Source organism: Phyllobates terribilis, unplaced genomic scaffold, assembly GCF_046119375.1.
Source record: "Phyllobates terribilis strain yellow unplaced genomic scaffold, ASM4611937v1 Scaffold_8__6_contigs__length_399053987, whole genome shotgun sequence".
Taxonomy (NCBI): domain Eukaryota; kingdom Metazoa; phylum Chordata; class Amphibia; order Anura; family Dendrobatidae; genus Phyllobates; species Phyllobates terribilis.
The window spans coordinates 290,385,994-290,401,688 of NW_027362768.1; the positions used below are offsets into that span (position 1 = coordinate 290,385,994).

General features: G+C 40.9%; 1 protein-coding gene across 1 annotated transcript in view; it reads right to left on the minus strand.

The window, feature by feature from the left end:
• Positions 1-3,566: 3,566 nt before the first annotated feature.
• IL2RB (interleukin 2 receptor subunit beta) overlaps positions 3,567-15,695 on the minus strand; it is a 60,306-nt gene continuing 48,177 nt past the window's right edge. Inside the window, exons 11-15 of the mRNA XM_073644387.1 lie at positions 15,241-15,383; positions 14,867-15,032; positions 11,343-11,424; positions 10,040-10,124; positions 3,567-8,251 (exon numbers count right to left, since the gene is read on the minus strand). Of these exons, the coding sequence (XP_073500488.1) occupies positions 7,625-8,251; positions 10,040-10,124; positions 11,343-11,424; positions 14,867-15,032; positions 15,241-15,383 (1,103 nt within the window). The 3' untranslated portion in view covers positions 3,567-7,624. The remainder of the gene's footprint in view (positions 8,252-10,039; positions 10,125-11,342; positions 11,425-14,866; positions 15,033-15,240; positions 15,384-15,695) is intronic.

The window sequence follows — 15,695 nt, forward strand, 5'->3', positions numbered from 1 at the left end:
GGCCCACCAACAGGTCAGGTTTTCAGGATTTCCTTAGTATTACACAGGTGATAATTCCATCACCTGCACAGGCAATAATTCCATCACCTGTGCAATACTAAGGAAATCCTGAAAACATGACCTGTTGGTGGGCCTTGAGGACTGGAGTTGGGGAACCCTGCACTAAAGGACCTGCTGACGTCAGCGGTCGCGTGACCCGTCACATGACTAAATGACGTCATGGCTGGTCCTTTTCAGACCATCGTGAGTTGCAAGCCAGGACTCATCGCTATGGAGACTGGGGGCCATCAGAAGGTAAGTATAATATTTATTTTTTATTTTATTCTTTTTTGTACAGGTACTATGGTACCCGGGTCCAGAGCAGAGTCTCCTCTTCTCCAGACCCGGGTACCATCTGCACATTGAAACGCATGGATTACGCATCTGCAGATGCAGTGATGCGGATTCCATGCGTTCCAATGCAAGTCAGTGGTGGCGAAAACGCCGCTTTTACGCAAAATAATTGGTAGTGCTGCGGATTATCATTGGGGAACATGGCAGACCTTCTACCAAGCGTTTTTTAAGCATTTCTGCAGCGGAATTTTACAGTGTTTAGGTAAAATTGTTCCAGATTTTTAGTATAATTCACATAAACTGGAAACCTTGAGTTTGGCACATTGATTTCAGCTTTTGCTGATTGTGTGTACAGGGTGGGCCATTTATATGGATACACCTAAATTAAATGGGAATGGTTGGTGATATCAACTTCCTATTTGTGGCACATTAGTATATGGGAGGGGGAAAACTTTTCCAGATGGGTGGTGACCATGGTGGCCATTTTGAAGTCGGCCATTTTGGATTCAACTTTATTTTTTTCAATGGGAAGAGGGTCATGTGACACATCAAACTTATTGAGAATTTCATAAGAAAAACAATGTTGTGCTTGTTTTTAACGTAACTTTATTCTTTCATGAGTTTTTTACAAGTTTATGACCACTTATAAAATGTGTTCAAAGTGCTGCCCATTGTGTTGGATTGTCAATGCATCCCTCTTCTCCCACTCTTGACACACTGATACCCCCTGACACTCCAAGGGGTTAAATGTGTTTTGTATGAAAGTGTGTTTTTAAAGGTAGAATCATCTGGGGCTGCAGTTTAGCTTAGACAGGGTTAAGTGTAATGGCCGGCCCAAATTGGGGAGGAGGGAACTGAGAGTTAGTGCCAAGTTCAGGAAGTGACAGTGAGTAGTGAGTAGTGAGAGGTGACAGCTGCAGTCACAGGTTCTAGGCTGCTAGGGACATTGTGAGCCTAAAAACTCGGGGCAGTGGATTGCCAAAGAACCTCTTCATGCGAGTCTGCTTGTCGGCCTGGGAACCTTGAGATGGATGTCGGGGGCCCTTGGGCACACTCAACCTGCTAAGCTGCAGGAGAAAATGGACTCAAACTCTCAGAGGTGGAGGGTGATGGAATCTGGGTTCACTGCTAGTGGTGAAGAAGAATTCCTAGTGCTAAGGAAGTGAACAGGAAGGATACTCTACCCATACCAAGAGCCAGCGCTGAAGTTGTGTCCAGTATCTGTGGGGAAGACTACAACTCGTTGAGCCTTATCCTTTATGCCTGTTTGTAAAGACTGCAAGTTTTCAAGTAAAAGTTTGATTGTTTTTACGAATTCTGTGTCCCCTGGATTGATTGATGCAAAAGTTCCAGAAGAGTAAAGCCTGGAGCCAGTGGAGGCCTGTGGGCCAGAAGTAAGTGTGATGCACCCCACACACAGCAGCACACCAGGACGGTGACCAGTTTTGTCTGTAGGGTGCCAGAGCGATCAGAAGCAGTAACTCGCCCACGACTACTTCGCTCAGGCACTTTACACAGGTAGAAGACCACTATATACACCAATAATAAATAACATTAAAACCACAGATAGGTAAAGTAAATAATCTTAATTATCTTGTGGCCATGGTTTCTGTCAAGTGGTACAATATACTGAGAGGGAATTGAACATTCAGCTTTTGTAGATCTGTTGAAAGCAGGAAAATTTGAAAGTGTAGCGGTCTGAACAACTTAAAGAAGAGACACTTTGACCCAGTTGGCAAGGTATCACAATGTATCAGCATCTCCAAAATGGCAGATCTTATGGTTGGAACTTACCAAAAGTAGTCTAAGAAAGGACAACTGGTGAGCTAGTGACAGGGTTCAGGGTGCCCAAGCCACATTAATGTGCGTGGGCAGCAAACCTGGCTACTATGACTCAAAGGTTTTGATTATACTGTGCACAGATTCCTGAAAATGGGGTTGTGTAACTGCAGACAGGTCGGAGTACCCACATGCTGACCTCTGTACACTAGGTGTATAATGGTTGGCAACAGTCTCGGATTTGCTGAGTCTCCCAGGCTGGAAGTGGATGGGATTTATGTAAAATATGGGTGGGCTGGGATCATTTTCAGGAGGAGTGGGGGTGCTTTGGAGGGTCAGGATGGTTTGGGTGCAGGACTGGTGATGAGCGAGTATGTTCGGTTAATCCTTTCGGCGAGTATGCTCGGGCGAGTACCGAGCATCTTCAGCGTACTTGGTGATATGTTTGAATCGCTCCCATGTGCATGATTTGCGACTGTTTGACAGCTTTAATACATGTGAGGAATGCAAAAGAAACAAGCATTCCTGACACTGCCATTACACAGTACGGGCACATTGATAAGATTATCTCAGCACAGGAACATTTTATTTAATCACATTCTATTGTGGAAGTTTTTATTATTCCAAGATCTATTGACTAAAATGAACTTTTGTTCGTGGGAAAACCCCATTCTAAGAATTGTTGGCAAGTATGGTGCTTGTTCATTGCTTACCTGGGAAAGAAATGTCACCAGGATGCACTATTGGAAGAGAACAAGCAGGTTTATGCAGTGTTATTTTTGAGAACGTTCTGCTTGGAAACCTTGGATCTTGGCATTCATATGGATATTCCTTTGACACATACCACGTGCCTAAACATTGTTGCAGACCAAGTACATCCCTTCATGACACCAGTATTCCCTAATGGAAGAGGTCTGTCCTAGCTGGATAATGAGCCCTGCAACACTGCAAATATTGTTCAAGAATGGTTGGGTGACTTTCAAGCTACAGTATATGACTCGCCCCCTGGGCCGTGGGGCACTCGGATCCGGGCAATAGGGAGCGATGGGAGTAGTAGTGGCAACCCGGTTCCGTGGCTCAGGGTGGTCAGGCCAGTGGTAGTTCGTTATATTGATTATGTCCGACTACGCCACCCGTGGATTGCGGTTATTAGGAACCGCCGCTGCATGCAGACCGCTGGGGCTGATGATGTGTGCAGCTGGGATGGTGTGACTCCCCACGGGAAGAGTGCGGCCCCAGGGCAGTATAGTGGATGGTGGGAGTGATGGTAGTGAGAGTCCCAGTGATGATAGTGCTGGAGGAGCAAGGAGCACACAGACAACAGGTTGCAGTCCAGGGTCTTTACTGAAACAGGCAAACTGACCCATAAACAGTCCCAGCTAGGAGGGGACCTGGATGTCTGAGAGCAACGGGGAAATTGGCCCTGGTCAGGGTGAGGGTGTAGGCCTACCGTGCTTTCTGCGCTCCTTCTGGCTATCCCCTCCTTATAGAGTAACAGCCCACGTTTCCGAGCTTTCCGTGTATTCTCGCCTGTATGGCCTGCGACGTGGGTTCCTTTCTGCTCCCAGCCTTGTGCGGCTTTACTGGTCCCTTCGGTTGTGGCAGGGCCTCCAGGCTTCTTAGGCCAAGGAATGTACAGTCCCTTGCGGACTGGTTATCTGCTGGGGGATGTGGAATCCTTCCAGCCTCAGACACCAAAGTCTGGTAAAATTAAGTCTTTTCTCTGCCAAGACAGGCTCACTTCGCCTCTTGTCTCTGGCTTGTGGCTCTCTCCTACTGCCACACTTCCTCTTAGGTGCAATCAACTTTCTGTCCCTGCTCCACTCTGGGACACGTCTCAGAGCTGAGACAGGCAATCCAGTTCTCCCTAACCCTGCCCTCAGTACCAGCTTTTATAGGGGCAGCCTGCTCCCCCTACTGGCCTGAGACAGGAGGCATTGCATGCTAATGTTCCCCTGACCAGAGAACCTCCCCCTTGCTCTCAGACACAGCTTTATTTACACTTGTGGCATCCAGGTAGGGTGACACATATATCTCACTCATAAGAAAATACATATAAAAACATAACACTTTATTTGAGTATGTCATACCAAACACCATATAATAACATGAATCACCATGACTGGCCATAGGTCATGAATGATCATACAAATTATTTTTAGAAAAATCTAAGAAGAAAACATTTTTCTGTAGAAACCAAAGTGTAACCCTTTATTAGAAGCAAGAGCATGGGTTTGCCATGCAAAATAAATCACAAAACTGATTTATATATTTACACAAATTTACACCGGGTTATAATGCACTTGAATAGTTCATCTTTGTATTCATTTAAGAATGGATAAACTTGTAATGCAAAGGGTAAAAGACGCGATTAAACTTAATTTCTGCAACAAAGCCTACTAATTAACAGTGACTAGTCATCTGGACTTGGTTGATCCTTTTACACTGACACTATATACAGAGCTCCTTTGTATAATGTCACTGGTGAGTCCCTGTATTACCTGTACACTTACACTATATACTGTATACTATGTACAGAGCTCCTTTGTATAATGGCACTTATGGTAATATTAGTATTGTGGTTTTGTTTTATTAATGATCAGTATTGTAGTATTCAGTCACTATGTGGTGGTAATATGTGATCTGGTCATGGTGTGGCGGTATTTGTTCCTTGTATGTGGCATTATTTGGTCACTATGTGGTGTTAATATGTGGTCTGGTCATGGTGTGGCAGTATTTGTTCCTTGTATGTGGTATTATTCGGTCACTATGTGGTGGTAATATGTGGTCCAGCCATGGTATGATGGTATTTGTCCCTTGTATGTGGTATTATTGGTCATTTAAAAAAAAAATATGTGACACATTCCCTTAAAGAAAAAAAAATACAAATATACCTAAAAAGAATATTGGATATTTTAAGAAATGTTTAATAGGTTAGAGTAGAGTAGGGCCTGGCTAGAAAAGTCTACCTTATCGTAATGGTGGCTTAAAAAATCTTTTGGCCAAAACAAAAGCTGCTGGCTATGTATGTGATATGGTGTTCGATGGGAACTGTTAATAAGTGATTGGTGAGGACGTCGTACAGAAGGGGAGTTTTTCTAAAAGTGGGCGATGGGACTGTTTGAGGGGTGGAGGCGGAGCTGGGGTGAAGCCTGGGTGGAGTCTCAAGGTGGCCCGAAAATTTTGCCAATATGGGGCTCTTAAATTCCTGGTGGCAACCCTACTTTTAGTAGCCACACTATTGGCTACAATTATGCTTAATGTGCTCAACATTTAAATAACAATATACCATGACATTAATGAAATTAATTTATTACTCACTTTTTATTAATAAAAGCCTATTCTTCAGAAAGCATTTGAATTTAGTGGTGAAAAACAGAAAACTGTAGTTTGCCTTTAAACTGACTGCCCCATCAGAACCATGCATTTCTACAGTATGTTTTCTTAGTGCATAAGAAGGTAAAAATGGAGAGCATTTCAGTAAATTATTTTTTTTTTAGATACGGATTGATTAAAAATAATAAATTGAAGTATACTGTACTTTTATTGCAGCACTTACCCTTGGATCAAGCTCAAGTTGCTCCAGTGGCCTCCGCCGGCACCAAATGTGGTGTCTGCCCCATTCGGAAGCCCCAGCACGTTGAGGTGACTGGAAACATCAGAGGAAATGCTCTTCTAGTTAACAGACCACTGCAGCCAATTACAGGCTGCAATGGTTTTGGGAATTCTGAATGAGGCGAAATACAGCTTCCAGAGCCAACCTAGAGGCCTTTGGAGTAGCCAATGCTGGGTCTGTGGGGGGGGGACTGGAAGTTGAGTATGGCTTTGCTTATTATTCTTAATCAATCCATGGCTTAAAAAAGTAATTTACAGATGAACAACCACTTTAATTAGGGCCCTCTTTATTAGTAACAGAGTAGAGCAACTGTGAAGACCCACTCCAGATCTGTAGAACTCAGCAAATCCATGTGTTTTATGGTCAGCCATTTACTTGAATAGGTGTAATATAATACTACATTAGAGTGGAAAATTATGGCTTCTTTGTCAGTGTGGAAAAAACATGTCCTCCATAAAAGTTTAGAGTTTGTTCTTTTTTATATTTGTGTTTTTTATATCTGTATTCAAGTTATGACACATTTATACATCTGTGTGTGATGGACTGTGATGCTCGGATTATTTGTTGGTGTCTTGACCCAATTTTGACAGTCTCAGACGCCTCACATGAGGCTGTCAAGGGTGGGTCAGGCCAGTCCGTGCATCATGGTCCATGCTCGGATTGTGACATACAGTTGTAGTATATTTTTAAGTAGACTATATGGCATGGCAAGAACTCGACTACCAGGCCTCCCTTCTGTGAGGTGCTTGACAATCTTCAGTATAAGGGCTAGATGACAAAAAGGTGACCAGCGATGAAAACTTTAGCCACTGGAATAGCTGTACATGGCTAAGTCTGAATATTTTGGAGAAGAAGTTGTAAACATTTCATAAAGGCAACGTTTCCACCTTCAGTATTTAGTAAGTGTTTCACATCAGTATTTGTAAGCCAAAACCAGGAGTGGGTGATAAGTACAGAAGTGGTGACGTGTTTCTATTATACTTTTCCTCTGATTGTTCCACTCCTGGTTTTGGTTTACAAACACTGATGTAAAATACTGACCAAATACTGAAGGTGGAAACGTGGCCAAAATCTGTAAAGTGCAGCAAGAGCAGAGTGGTGCACTACTTTTGATACCTTCAGGGCAACAGTAAAATCCTTGAGGGGCAGTAAAAGTTCTACAACTCAAATATTTAAACCTGAAGTTTTGATGAATTAGTTCTACTAGAAAGTGACAAAAACTGTTCAGTAAAGTTTGTTGGTACTTTATAAAATGCCTTTCTTTCACGTTAGTGAAGATATCATGGTACTTAGGTTTTTATTCACACCGTGTTTCGGCATCGGACTGGCGCCTTATTTAAGGTAAAAAACCTTGCTGTCTTTGTATCTTTACATCTCCACAGCTTAGCTGGAAATGCAATTTTTGAAAAGGAATTGTCCAGAAAGAGCTACTCCTTTGAGCTGATTCTTCTCTCAATTGTTCACTTTAATGTCTGCAGCTTAGGAGAACATTTTAGAAGCATCCAAAATGAAGGTGGATGGAGCTAGTCTGACTTGAGTTTCCCATTTCTACTGGTCTAAAAGAAGCCTCTAGATGGCACATTATGTACAGCCTTAAAGGAATATTTTTCATGGAACCAGATTGATGAGATATTTGTAGCCCATGAGTAATTGCTTGTCCAGAATTCAGACTATGCAACATTTTACTTATTTACATCATGGTGTAGATCTCCTTCTTGTAGCAATGCCAAATTCCAACATTTCCACTATTCCTCTGACATACCCCTTCTTCAGGGTGCTATACGTTTTTCTCTACTGTCTCATTATAGTGTCCTCACGTGCAGATTGTGCCACTCATATGTACTGGCCCGTAAGGTGGTATGTAATGCGTGCTAGCAAAAAACTGCGTAAACCTCATCACACCCACTGGCAGTGCTTCTGGTTTAACTCTTTCAGCGAGAGGTAGTCTGCTGCAACGTTGGCTATTTTTGATGGTTTGCCACCATGCTGCTGTGGTAAGGAAGTAGTAGAAAATATATCTTCTTTCTGATGGTCAGAACTTTCTTTTCTTTCTTGTTCCTTCACTTTCTCTGCTTCTTGATGACCAGAAATTTCATCTTTCTCATCATCACATTCGAGCTTTGCAACGACTTCTTCCACAAGTACAGGTATCTGTATGACTCGACTTGGAGCATCCTGTTCAAATGACCCATTATGGACACCAAAACTTGAAAGAGATTGAGGGGCGCAGAGATACTCAGCCTGGAACAGAGGCATATCTTCACAGGTTGGGGAGTGTAAAGACTGATTTAAAATTGTTGATGGAAAATGGTCATATGCGAAGTAGACAGAAGAGAAATATTCTTGATTGGTAAAGCTTGAGCCGGAGTGGCCCATTTTGTCTTTGTGAACTTCTGCTTTTGGAGTTGGGGGGCTTTTCATATGTTGCTCTTCTACATTACAGTTAAAACTAACAGGGGAAATAACAACAGGGCTTGGATCTTGAAAGAATGGTGAGAAAACATAAGGGGTGGACAGCCATTTCTGGAAAGAAAAAGAGGAAGAATTATAATTATTAACTGGTCACGTTGTTTCTCAACCTCTACTGATAAGGGAGTGTAACATGTGCCCACTTTATCCTGTGAGAAGATCATTGAGGACAAGCAATATGTTAGTATCCTATTACATATCGTGTCTATTATGCCTATACTAAAAAAAGAACAAATGTGCCCCAGTATCATAACATACAATGAGTTACATTTTGTTTCCAAATGTCAACTGACGGTACTGCTGGTGTTTGAGGAGGCCAACATTGTCTTGGATATGACGATATTCCCATTCCCCCAACCACAGTCTGGAAGTTATCCTCCATCTATTAGATAAGGAATATGTTCCCAATCACTGGGAATCCGAGTTCTGGAACCCCCACCGACCCCAAGAATCATGACTCTTAAGAGCCCCATGTGCATGGAGTGCTAGTCCACCATGTGCACTGCTGCTCTATTCATTCTTAATGGGACCGTAGAAGATAGCCAAGTGCTGTGCTCGGTTTTGTCTTTGGCACTCCAGTAAGAGTGAATAAAATGACAATGTACATGATTGACCACCGCTTCATCCGCATGGGGCTCTGAAAGCCCCAGTTCTCAGGTTCGTTGGAGATCCCAGCAGTCATACCTATACGATTGGGAAGTTATCCTCTATCCAGTGGATAGAAGATAAGGTCCAAACTTGACAATATGCCTATGAGTCCAGGTTGAAAGTATCTCTCTAATACAGTAAAGCTGGCTGAATAGACCCAATGCAGCACCACACAGTGCAATGACTTACCAATGCTTATAGGGTGGAAAACCTGCATACCCTGAGATGCATGGGAAAATGCCACTTTTTATTTGCAGATTCATATTGGGGATATTTCTGCAAATTTTTAATGAGATTAACACTCTCTGTATAGTGAAGGTTTAAAGTCTCCCTTATATACAAGTAGATTTACTAGGAAATTTGTCAGTGTAAGCTAAAATACAGTATTCTTAGTGCTCTGTTCATATGACAGTAAGCAGTCTATTACATTGTATATACCCAATGTGACAGGGTCACTGGTGTTATATGTGAGGGGAGGTATATGTCACTACGGCTTCTAGCCTGTGTGAACTGAACCTACAACTTTTCCCCAACATGTTTTTGTTGGGGGTGTAATCACCATTGTGAAGGGAGTGGTTTGGTGTGAATGGCATAGAAATCGGGTGGGAAGTCATTCACCATACCTCCCCTCAGGGTGTGGCAGAGCAAGCTTAAATGCTCAGTCACTATTTTTTTTCTCTGCTGTGATCTGGAGAGTGAAGTCTCCAGGCTGTGTGTGGAAGCTAGAGAGCTCCACAAAAGGACTTTACTTGAACAGCTGGTGATACCGAGAGCGGACAGAACCCGCTCACTTGTGGACTGTGTTATACTTTATGTTTTTGTTTTGTCGTTACCCCAGAAATGCCGTGTTTATTTTGCTGACTCTGCAGTGCTTATGCCGCTAAAATAAACCTGCAGAGGAAACCGTGTCCTGAGTCTACTTCTGGAAGCAGCCGAGTGTGTCGTCTTGCCACACCAAAGATATATTTCTCCAAGAAACGACGGTTATGTTCACAAATGGACACTGACATATAGTATGTGCCTTCTGTGCTTTGTATCCTGGCACTGATTTTTTTGCAAAATTGTTCATAAATTTAAAAAGAAGTTCAAAAGTTCCGAAATTGATATTAAATTGGCTATTAAGTAGTTGTAAGTTAGATGACAAACATACATACAATCATGAACATTATAAGTAACAAGGATAATTCTCCATACCTTGAAGTTCCCTTTGTGAGTATCAATTAAGGGGTGAAAGAACGGTGATGGATCTGGAACACGTATCCACATTATCTTCTTAACCCTGCCAAAAGTATATTGTGTTATAATAGGGAGTTGTATTATGCTGAGTAAGATGTTTTGGTAATACAATACATAGTGGCGTTAAACAACTGCCAATCAGCTACATACAGTATTTGCCGATCGGCGATTATTTAATAGCCTGTTTAGACAGGTAAACCTCATTTAATGTGTCCAAAAAATGATTATTAATAAATTATTCAGTACACATAGGCTGCTATTGTTCACGGCAGCACAGATCCTGTTACACTGGACTATATGCTGCTGAGAACGAAGATCTTTTGAGCAAACCAAAAGATCATGTACCTGATGAAGAATTGCTTGTTCATCGGATGATTGTCAGTCTGTTTACACTGCACAGATATTGGGGAAACGAGTGTTCCTATAAACGTTCACTCATGATATTGTGCAGTGGGAATGCTCCTCAAGTTACTGGGTGCGAATGAACCCATTAAGTGATTGATAGTAGGACCATAATGAGCCACATGCTAATTCCACATGTGAGCCCTCAGTGGGTTTAATTAGTTGATCAGAAGCAATTCAAATGCCCTCTTGGTTGTTTTCAAGCAAATTGGGATTTAGCATACGCTCCAGTGGGACCATTGACTATAATGATCCAGATGGTGTCGCAGTGTGCCCTGTCATGCATCATTTTCAGCTGTATACGGCTACTTAAGCTGTGGTGGAACCAGTAGGAGAAAACTCTATGTGAACCGAGCCTAACACTTCTGTTTTTGAAGGCATTTTTACTTTATGGCATTACTTTCATACCCGGCCAAGGGCTTTCTCACACCACTGTATTAATCGGACAAGTGCTAATCGATTTTTTTATCGGATAGCACTCAGGCCAATGATATGTAATGGGGTAGTGCTGATCAAGGGTTTTTTCTCATACCGATTCGGCATGAGAAAAAAATTGCAGCCATTTGATGTCTATGGGTGAAGTCCGATTTCCATGGACTCACTGAATAGAGAAGATGGAGAAATTCTGTTCTCCATCTTCTCCTCACAGTGTGTTATGGTTCTCGCCTCCGAGAGAATCGGATTGCTCTATACTGACAATTGGATCAAACTCTGATCTAGTGTGATTTGCATAATCGGCCCAATACTTTTGGATGAGACCATATACGGTTGTGTGACCCCGGCCTCATACTTTTGCACAGCACCGTACTTTGCATAAAGATTCTTCATGGGACCATGACAAGTGCATTCTGGACTTTACCTTTTTGAGGAACAAAGAGTGACCACTATGACCAACAGGACAACTGAAATAGCGACCACTCCTGGTGTGGGAAAAGTTGAACCTAAAAATGGAACACATAATTTATCAACAGAAATATCATAGCTTTTTCACATTTCCAGTGTATGTGGATTGGACACGCTCTTCATTCATTTCACGAGAAAACATTATCTCCACATAATGAAAACTGTCGTATCTTCATCTCCTAGTCAGTGTGTAATTGTTCATTAATGAGTGACATTGCTTATCACGTGCTAATCATCGAGGGAATATATGACCTTACATTCAACCCCACATCAAGGGCGTTGTGTATTTAAATGACATGTGGACCTCTATAAAGCTGAAACAACCAGCCCCAATTATTTTGACGGTTAGATTTCACGCTTCATTAATTTCAGCTTATTTAAGATTTTACATTATCATCTAATTTACTATTCAGTCTGACCTCATTTGTGTCGTAAATAAACCATGAAACTGAGACCATGAAATGTGTTTCATATATTGCATAGATAAAAAATCTATAACTAGTGTCATCAGTACCATCAAACAAGTGAGTCCTAATGCACAATTATATAGAAAATATTGCTAATATTTATTGAATCAGAGCTTATCATATTACATTTCTATAAAATAAAAACTACACAAACGTGAAAGACAACCAGAAAGTTAGATGACAATTCACAAATTGAAGGAAGACATTAGAAAAATATATTATTTTCTGTAAAGTTAGCAGGAGCCAAAAATACAGGCAAAAGTGCAAGTGCAACATTAAAAGAACAAAGACAGAAATTTTACATTGGGCAAAATACAAGAAAGATGAGAAATTCCCAAAGCACAGAGTATCATCACATACTGAAGTCAATACATCGTGGAAGCGATGAGCTCACCCATAAATGTTTTGTAAGATTTTTTTGGGGAGATAACAATTTTCTGTATTTTTTCTTTTATTGTTGCACTTGCTCTTTGGCCTTTTTCTTGTTTCCTGATATCTTCGCAGAAAGTAATATATTTTTCGAATATCCTTCAGTTAGTAAATTTTCATCTACCTTGTTGGATTCACCCACCACTTGTCTTTCATGTTTAGTTGTTTTATATTTTATTGAAATGTAATATAAAATCTGATCCAATGAAGTTGTACTTTAAAAAAAAAAGTTCTGATGAATGCTTTAATTTATTCTAGTTAAAAACAATTATAAAAGTAAAAATCAGATATATTCCAAGGACTACCCTTTAGGATAATATAATAAGTACACTGTTAACTATAATAGTAATAAACATTTCTCAACCAAAAATTGCAACCTCAAGAAGGACAAGTCGTAAGATCATGCAAATCAAGGGTATGTCCAAATCAAGGACATGGGTAAGATGTGCAAATGGTCAAATATTTAAGCAACTAGCTTAAATCTGTGGCACATGGAAGGAGCAATTTTAATTTCCACATGAAACCTAAAAAATTGAGACAAGACTTGTGGGATGATTGTTCAATGCCTCCTGTTCGTCAATGTGCCATTTATCACCACTTCTCACTAACTGAGAACAACAGAATTCTTGAACTGATAGACCTTGGTTTTTCACTCCAGTAAATTGCGACCCTCTTAGGCTGAGATATCAGCAGCACTGTTCAATGTTGCATTTCTGTGTGTTTGGGAGAACAATGCCAAACTGGAATGTCAGCAAGTGGTGCATAGAGGTGAACCTTTGCATGAACAGATCGGCAGATTCAAAGAATGGTGCGTAATGATCTATTCTGTACTGCAAGTGAAATTAGACATTAGAAGCCAAGCCTAAGACATCAAACAATGTCTACACAAACCATCAGAATGTGTTTGAATGACACTAAGTTATGAGCCAGCTACAGATGTTACATTGAACTCAAGTGACCGCTCTCAAAGACTATCATGGCGCAGAACAAAAATACAACGAAAGTTGCAATGGAGGTCTGTCCTCTTCAATGATAAGTCCAAGTTTTGGGAACCTCCACAAAGAGGCATTCAAGAGGGAACATGACACCGGTCCTATGCCTGGGATTATGGTGTGAGGTAGCATAATGTAGGTCGCTGGAACTCTCTAGTCTTGATTCCAGGTACACTAACAGCTCAGCTTTTCATTGATCTGGTGGTGGAACCAGTGGTACGGCCATTTCTTCAAGGTGACCCAAAAGCCATTTCTAACCTCAACAATGCCAGAGTGCACGTTGCTTGTGTTTTTGTGAGAAGTTTATATGGACAAAATGTCTCCAGACTTGTCTCCCATCAAGCACAAATGGAACGTCAGTGGTCGGACATTGCACAGGGAGCTGCCAGCAGTAGGTATTGATGATTTGCTGCCCAAGTGCATGCAGTGTGGTAGAACACTCCTCAGACAACTATTAATAACCTCATTGATAGCAGCCAAGATGTGTAATTGTGGGGATTTCCGCATGTGGAGCTCATACCCAATGCTGTGTTTTGAAAAGTTCGATTCCATTGTTTCATAATTTGCAAATCCTGTGATTTCCATAATTCCATAACATTTCGTTCTTGGTGTTGCCATTTCAATGTTGAAGATTGTACAATATTAAATTAAATAAAAAAATATATACTTCTAAGAAGTCCACTCCTTAACCAGATCAGTTTTTTTCTGTGACAGTTTTAATTCCATTTAAATTCTACTAAAAATGGCTCTACTTGACTGCAATTTTGATAGTTCAATGGTTTCATTGAAGATATACTAGATCGACATTATGGGTGAGATCACATGATACAGCTAACTGCATACATACAAAACTCTGTCCACTGTGATGCCCAATGACGACAAGTTTTTGAAACCAAACTATGCAGTCATTAGGCATAGCGTAGGGTCGAATTTCAGACGCATGCAGCCCGCTACAGCGTGTGATCCTACTCTAAAGCAGGTGACAGTGAAATCAATAAAATTAATTTTGTCAAGGATTTAGAAATATTAGGCAGCAAATGATCTGTACGTTTTTTGAAGTTGATATGTTGGAAGCAGAACAATTGGCAAGCATAAGGGTCTACACCAATTTGATAAGAGCCATATTGTGATGACTAGAAGATTGGGTCAGAACATCTATAAAACAGAAGGAGATCCTGGTATGTGGTGGTTAGTACATATGAAAAGTGGTCCAAGGAAGGACAAGTAGCAAACTGGGGTCATAGGTGCTTAAGCTTCATTGATGCATGTGTGAGCAAAGGTTAACTTGGTACAATTCCGCAGAAGAGACAGTAGCAGCAATTGTTGAAAATTATAATGCTGGCTATAATAAATATTCAATGTGATTACTTGGCCTCCAAATTTCACTAATTTAAATCTGATTAAGCATGTGTTGGATGTTCTGGAAAAAGAAACCTGACAATTTTCAGAGCCTTTATGAAATCCATGCCTTGACCATTCAGAGCTGTTTTGGCAGCACGTGGAGGACTTATGCTATAATAGGCCACTATTTTTAATGTTATAGCTGATCGGAGTATATGATCATAAGTTTATTAACTAATTAACTATGATACCTTTAGGAGAAGTTGTCCACTCTACCGGCTTGCTCCATTCACTCCACTTGCCACCCACAAAATCTGTCTGGTTCACACGCACTTTGGCTTCATACAGAGTGTCAGGCTGTAGGTCGCGTAATAAAACTGACAGGTCATAATGGTTCATTGTAAATCTTTTGGCATCCTTAAAAAAGGAAACATAGTAGGATTGAGTTACAATGTCAGAAACAGCTTACACATATGGTGAAAAAAATAAGACATTTTTTGATTTCACATTACCTCCGTAACTTTTTAAAATTTTTAACTACAAGCAATGAAAACGTTTTGGTGGTAGCTTGTTTAATTTGATTTATTTCCATGAGTTTAGGATCAGGTATTATGTAGATATTTACCTTCCATGACCATTTCGCTGGCTTGAAATGGACTTCAGTTTCCACATTGTCTATGTAATTCCTGTGATTGTTGATCCATGTAAGATTCCATGTGCCATCTTCTATCATCGTAATGTCAAGGTGTGCAGGTGGATCAAGACGCACTACAGAAGGAAATAATGTACATGTTGTCATACTTTATATAAAAATAGAACAAATTTCAATTAAGGGATTTTCGTATCTTGGCAATCCCTTTTTATACAAATATCATGGAGAGGACTTCCACCATCAGAAACCCTATTATTTCACCACTGGTTAGGTATCAGTAATGTATGTTCTGTGTGTGCAGTAAAAAGACTCTCCGGTTGCTGTCTTCTGCCATTTCCAGCACCGCTCCGGTCCTCTCCTGGACCATGTGACCGCAGTTGTGACTAGGCGGGTAACTCCAGTGTTTGCTGGGCGGACCAGAAGTGACT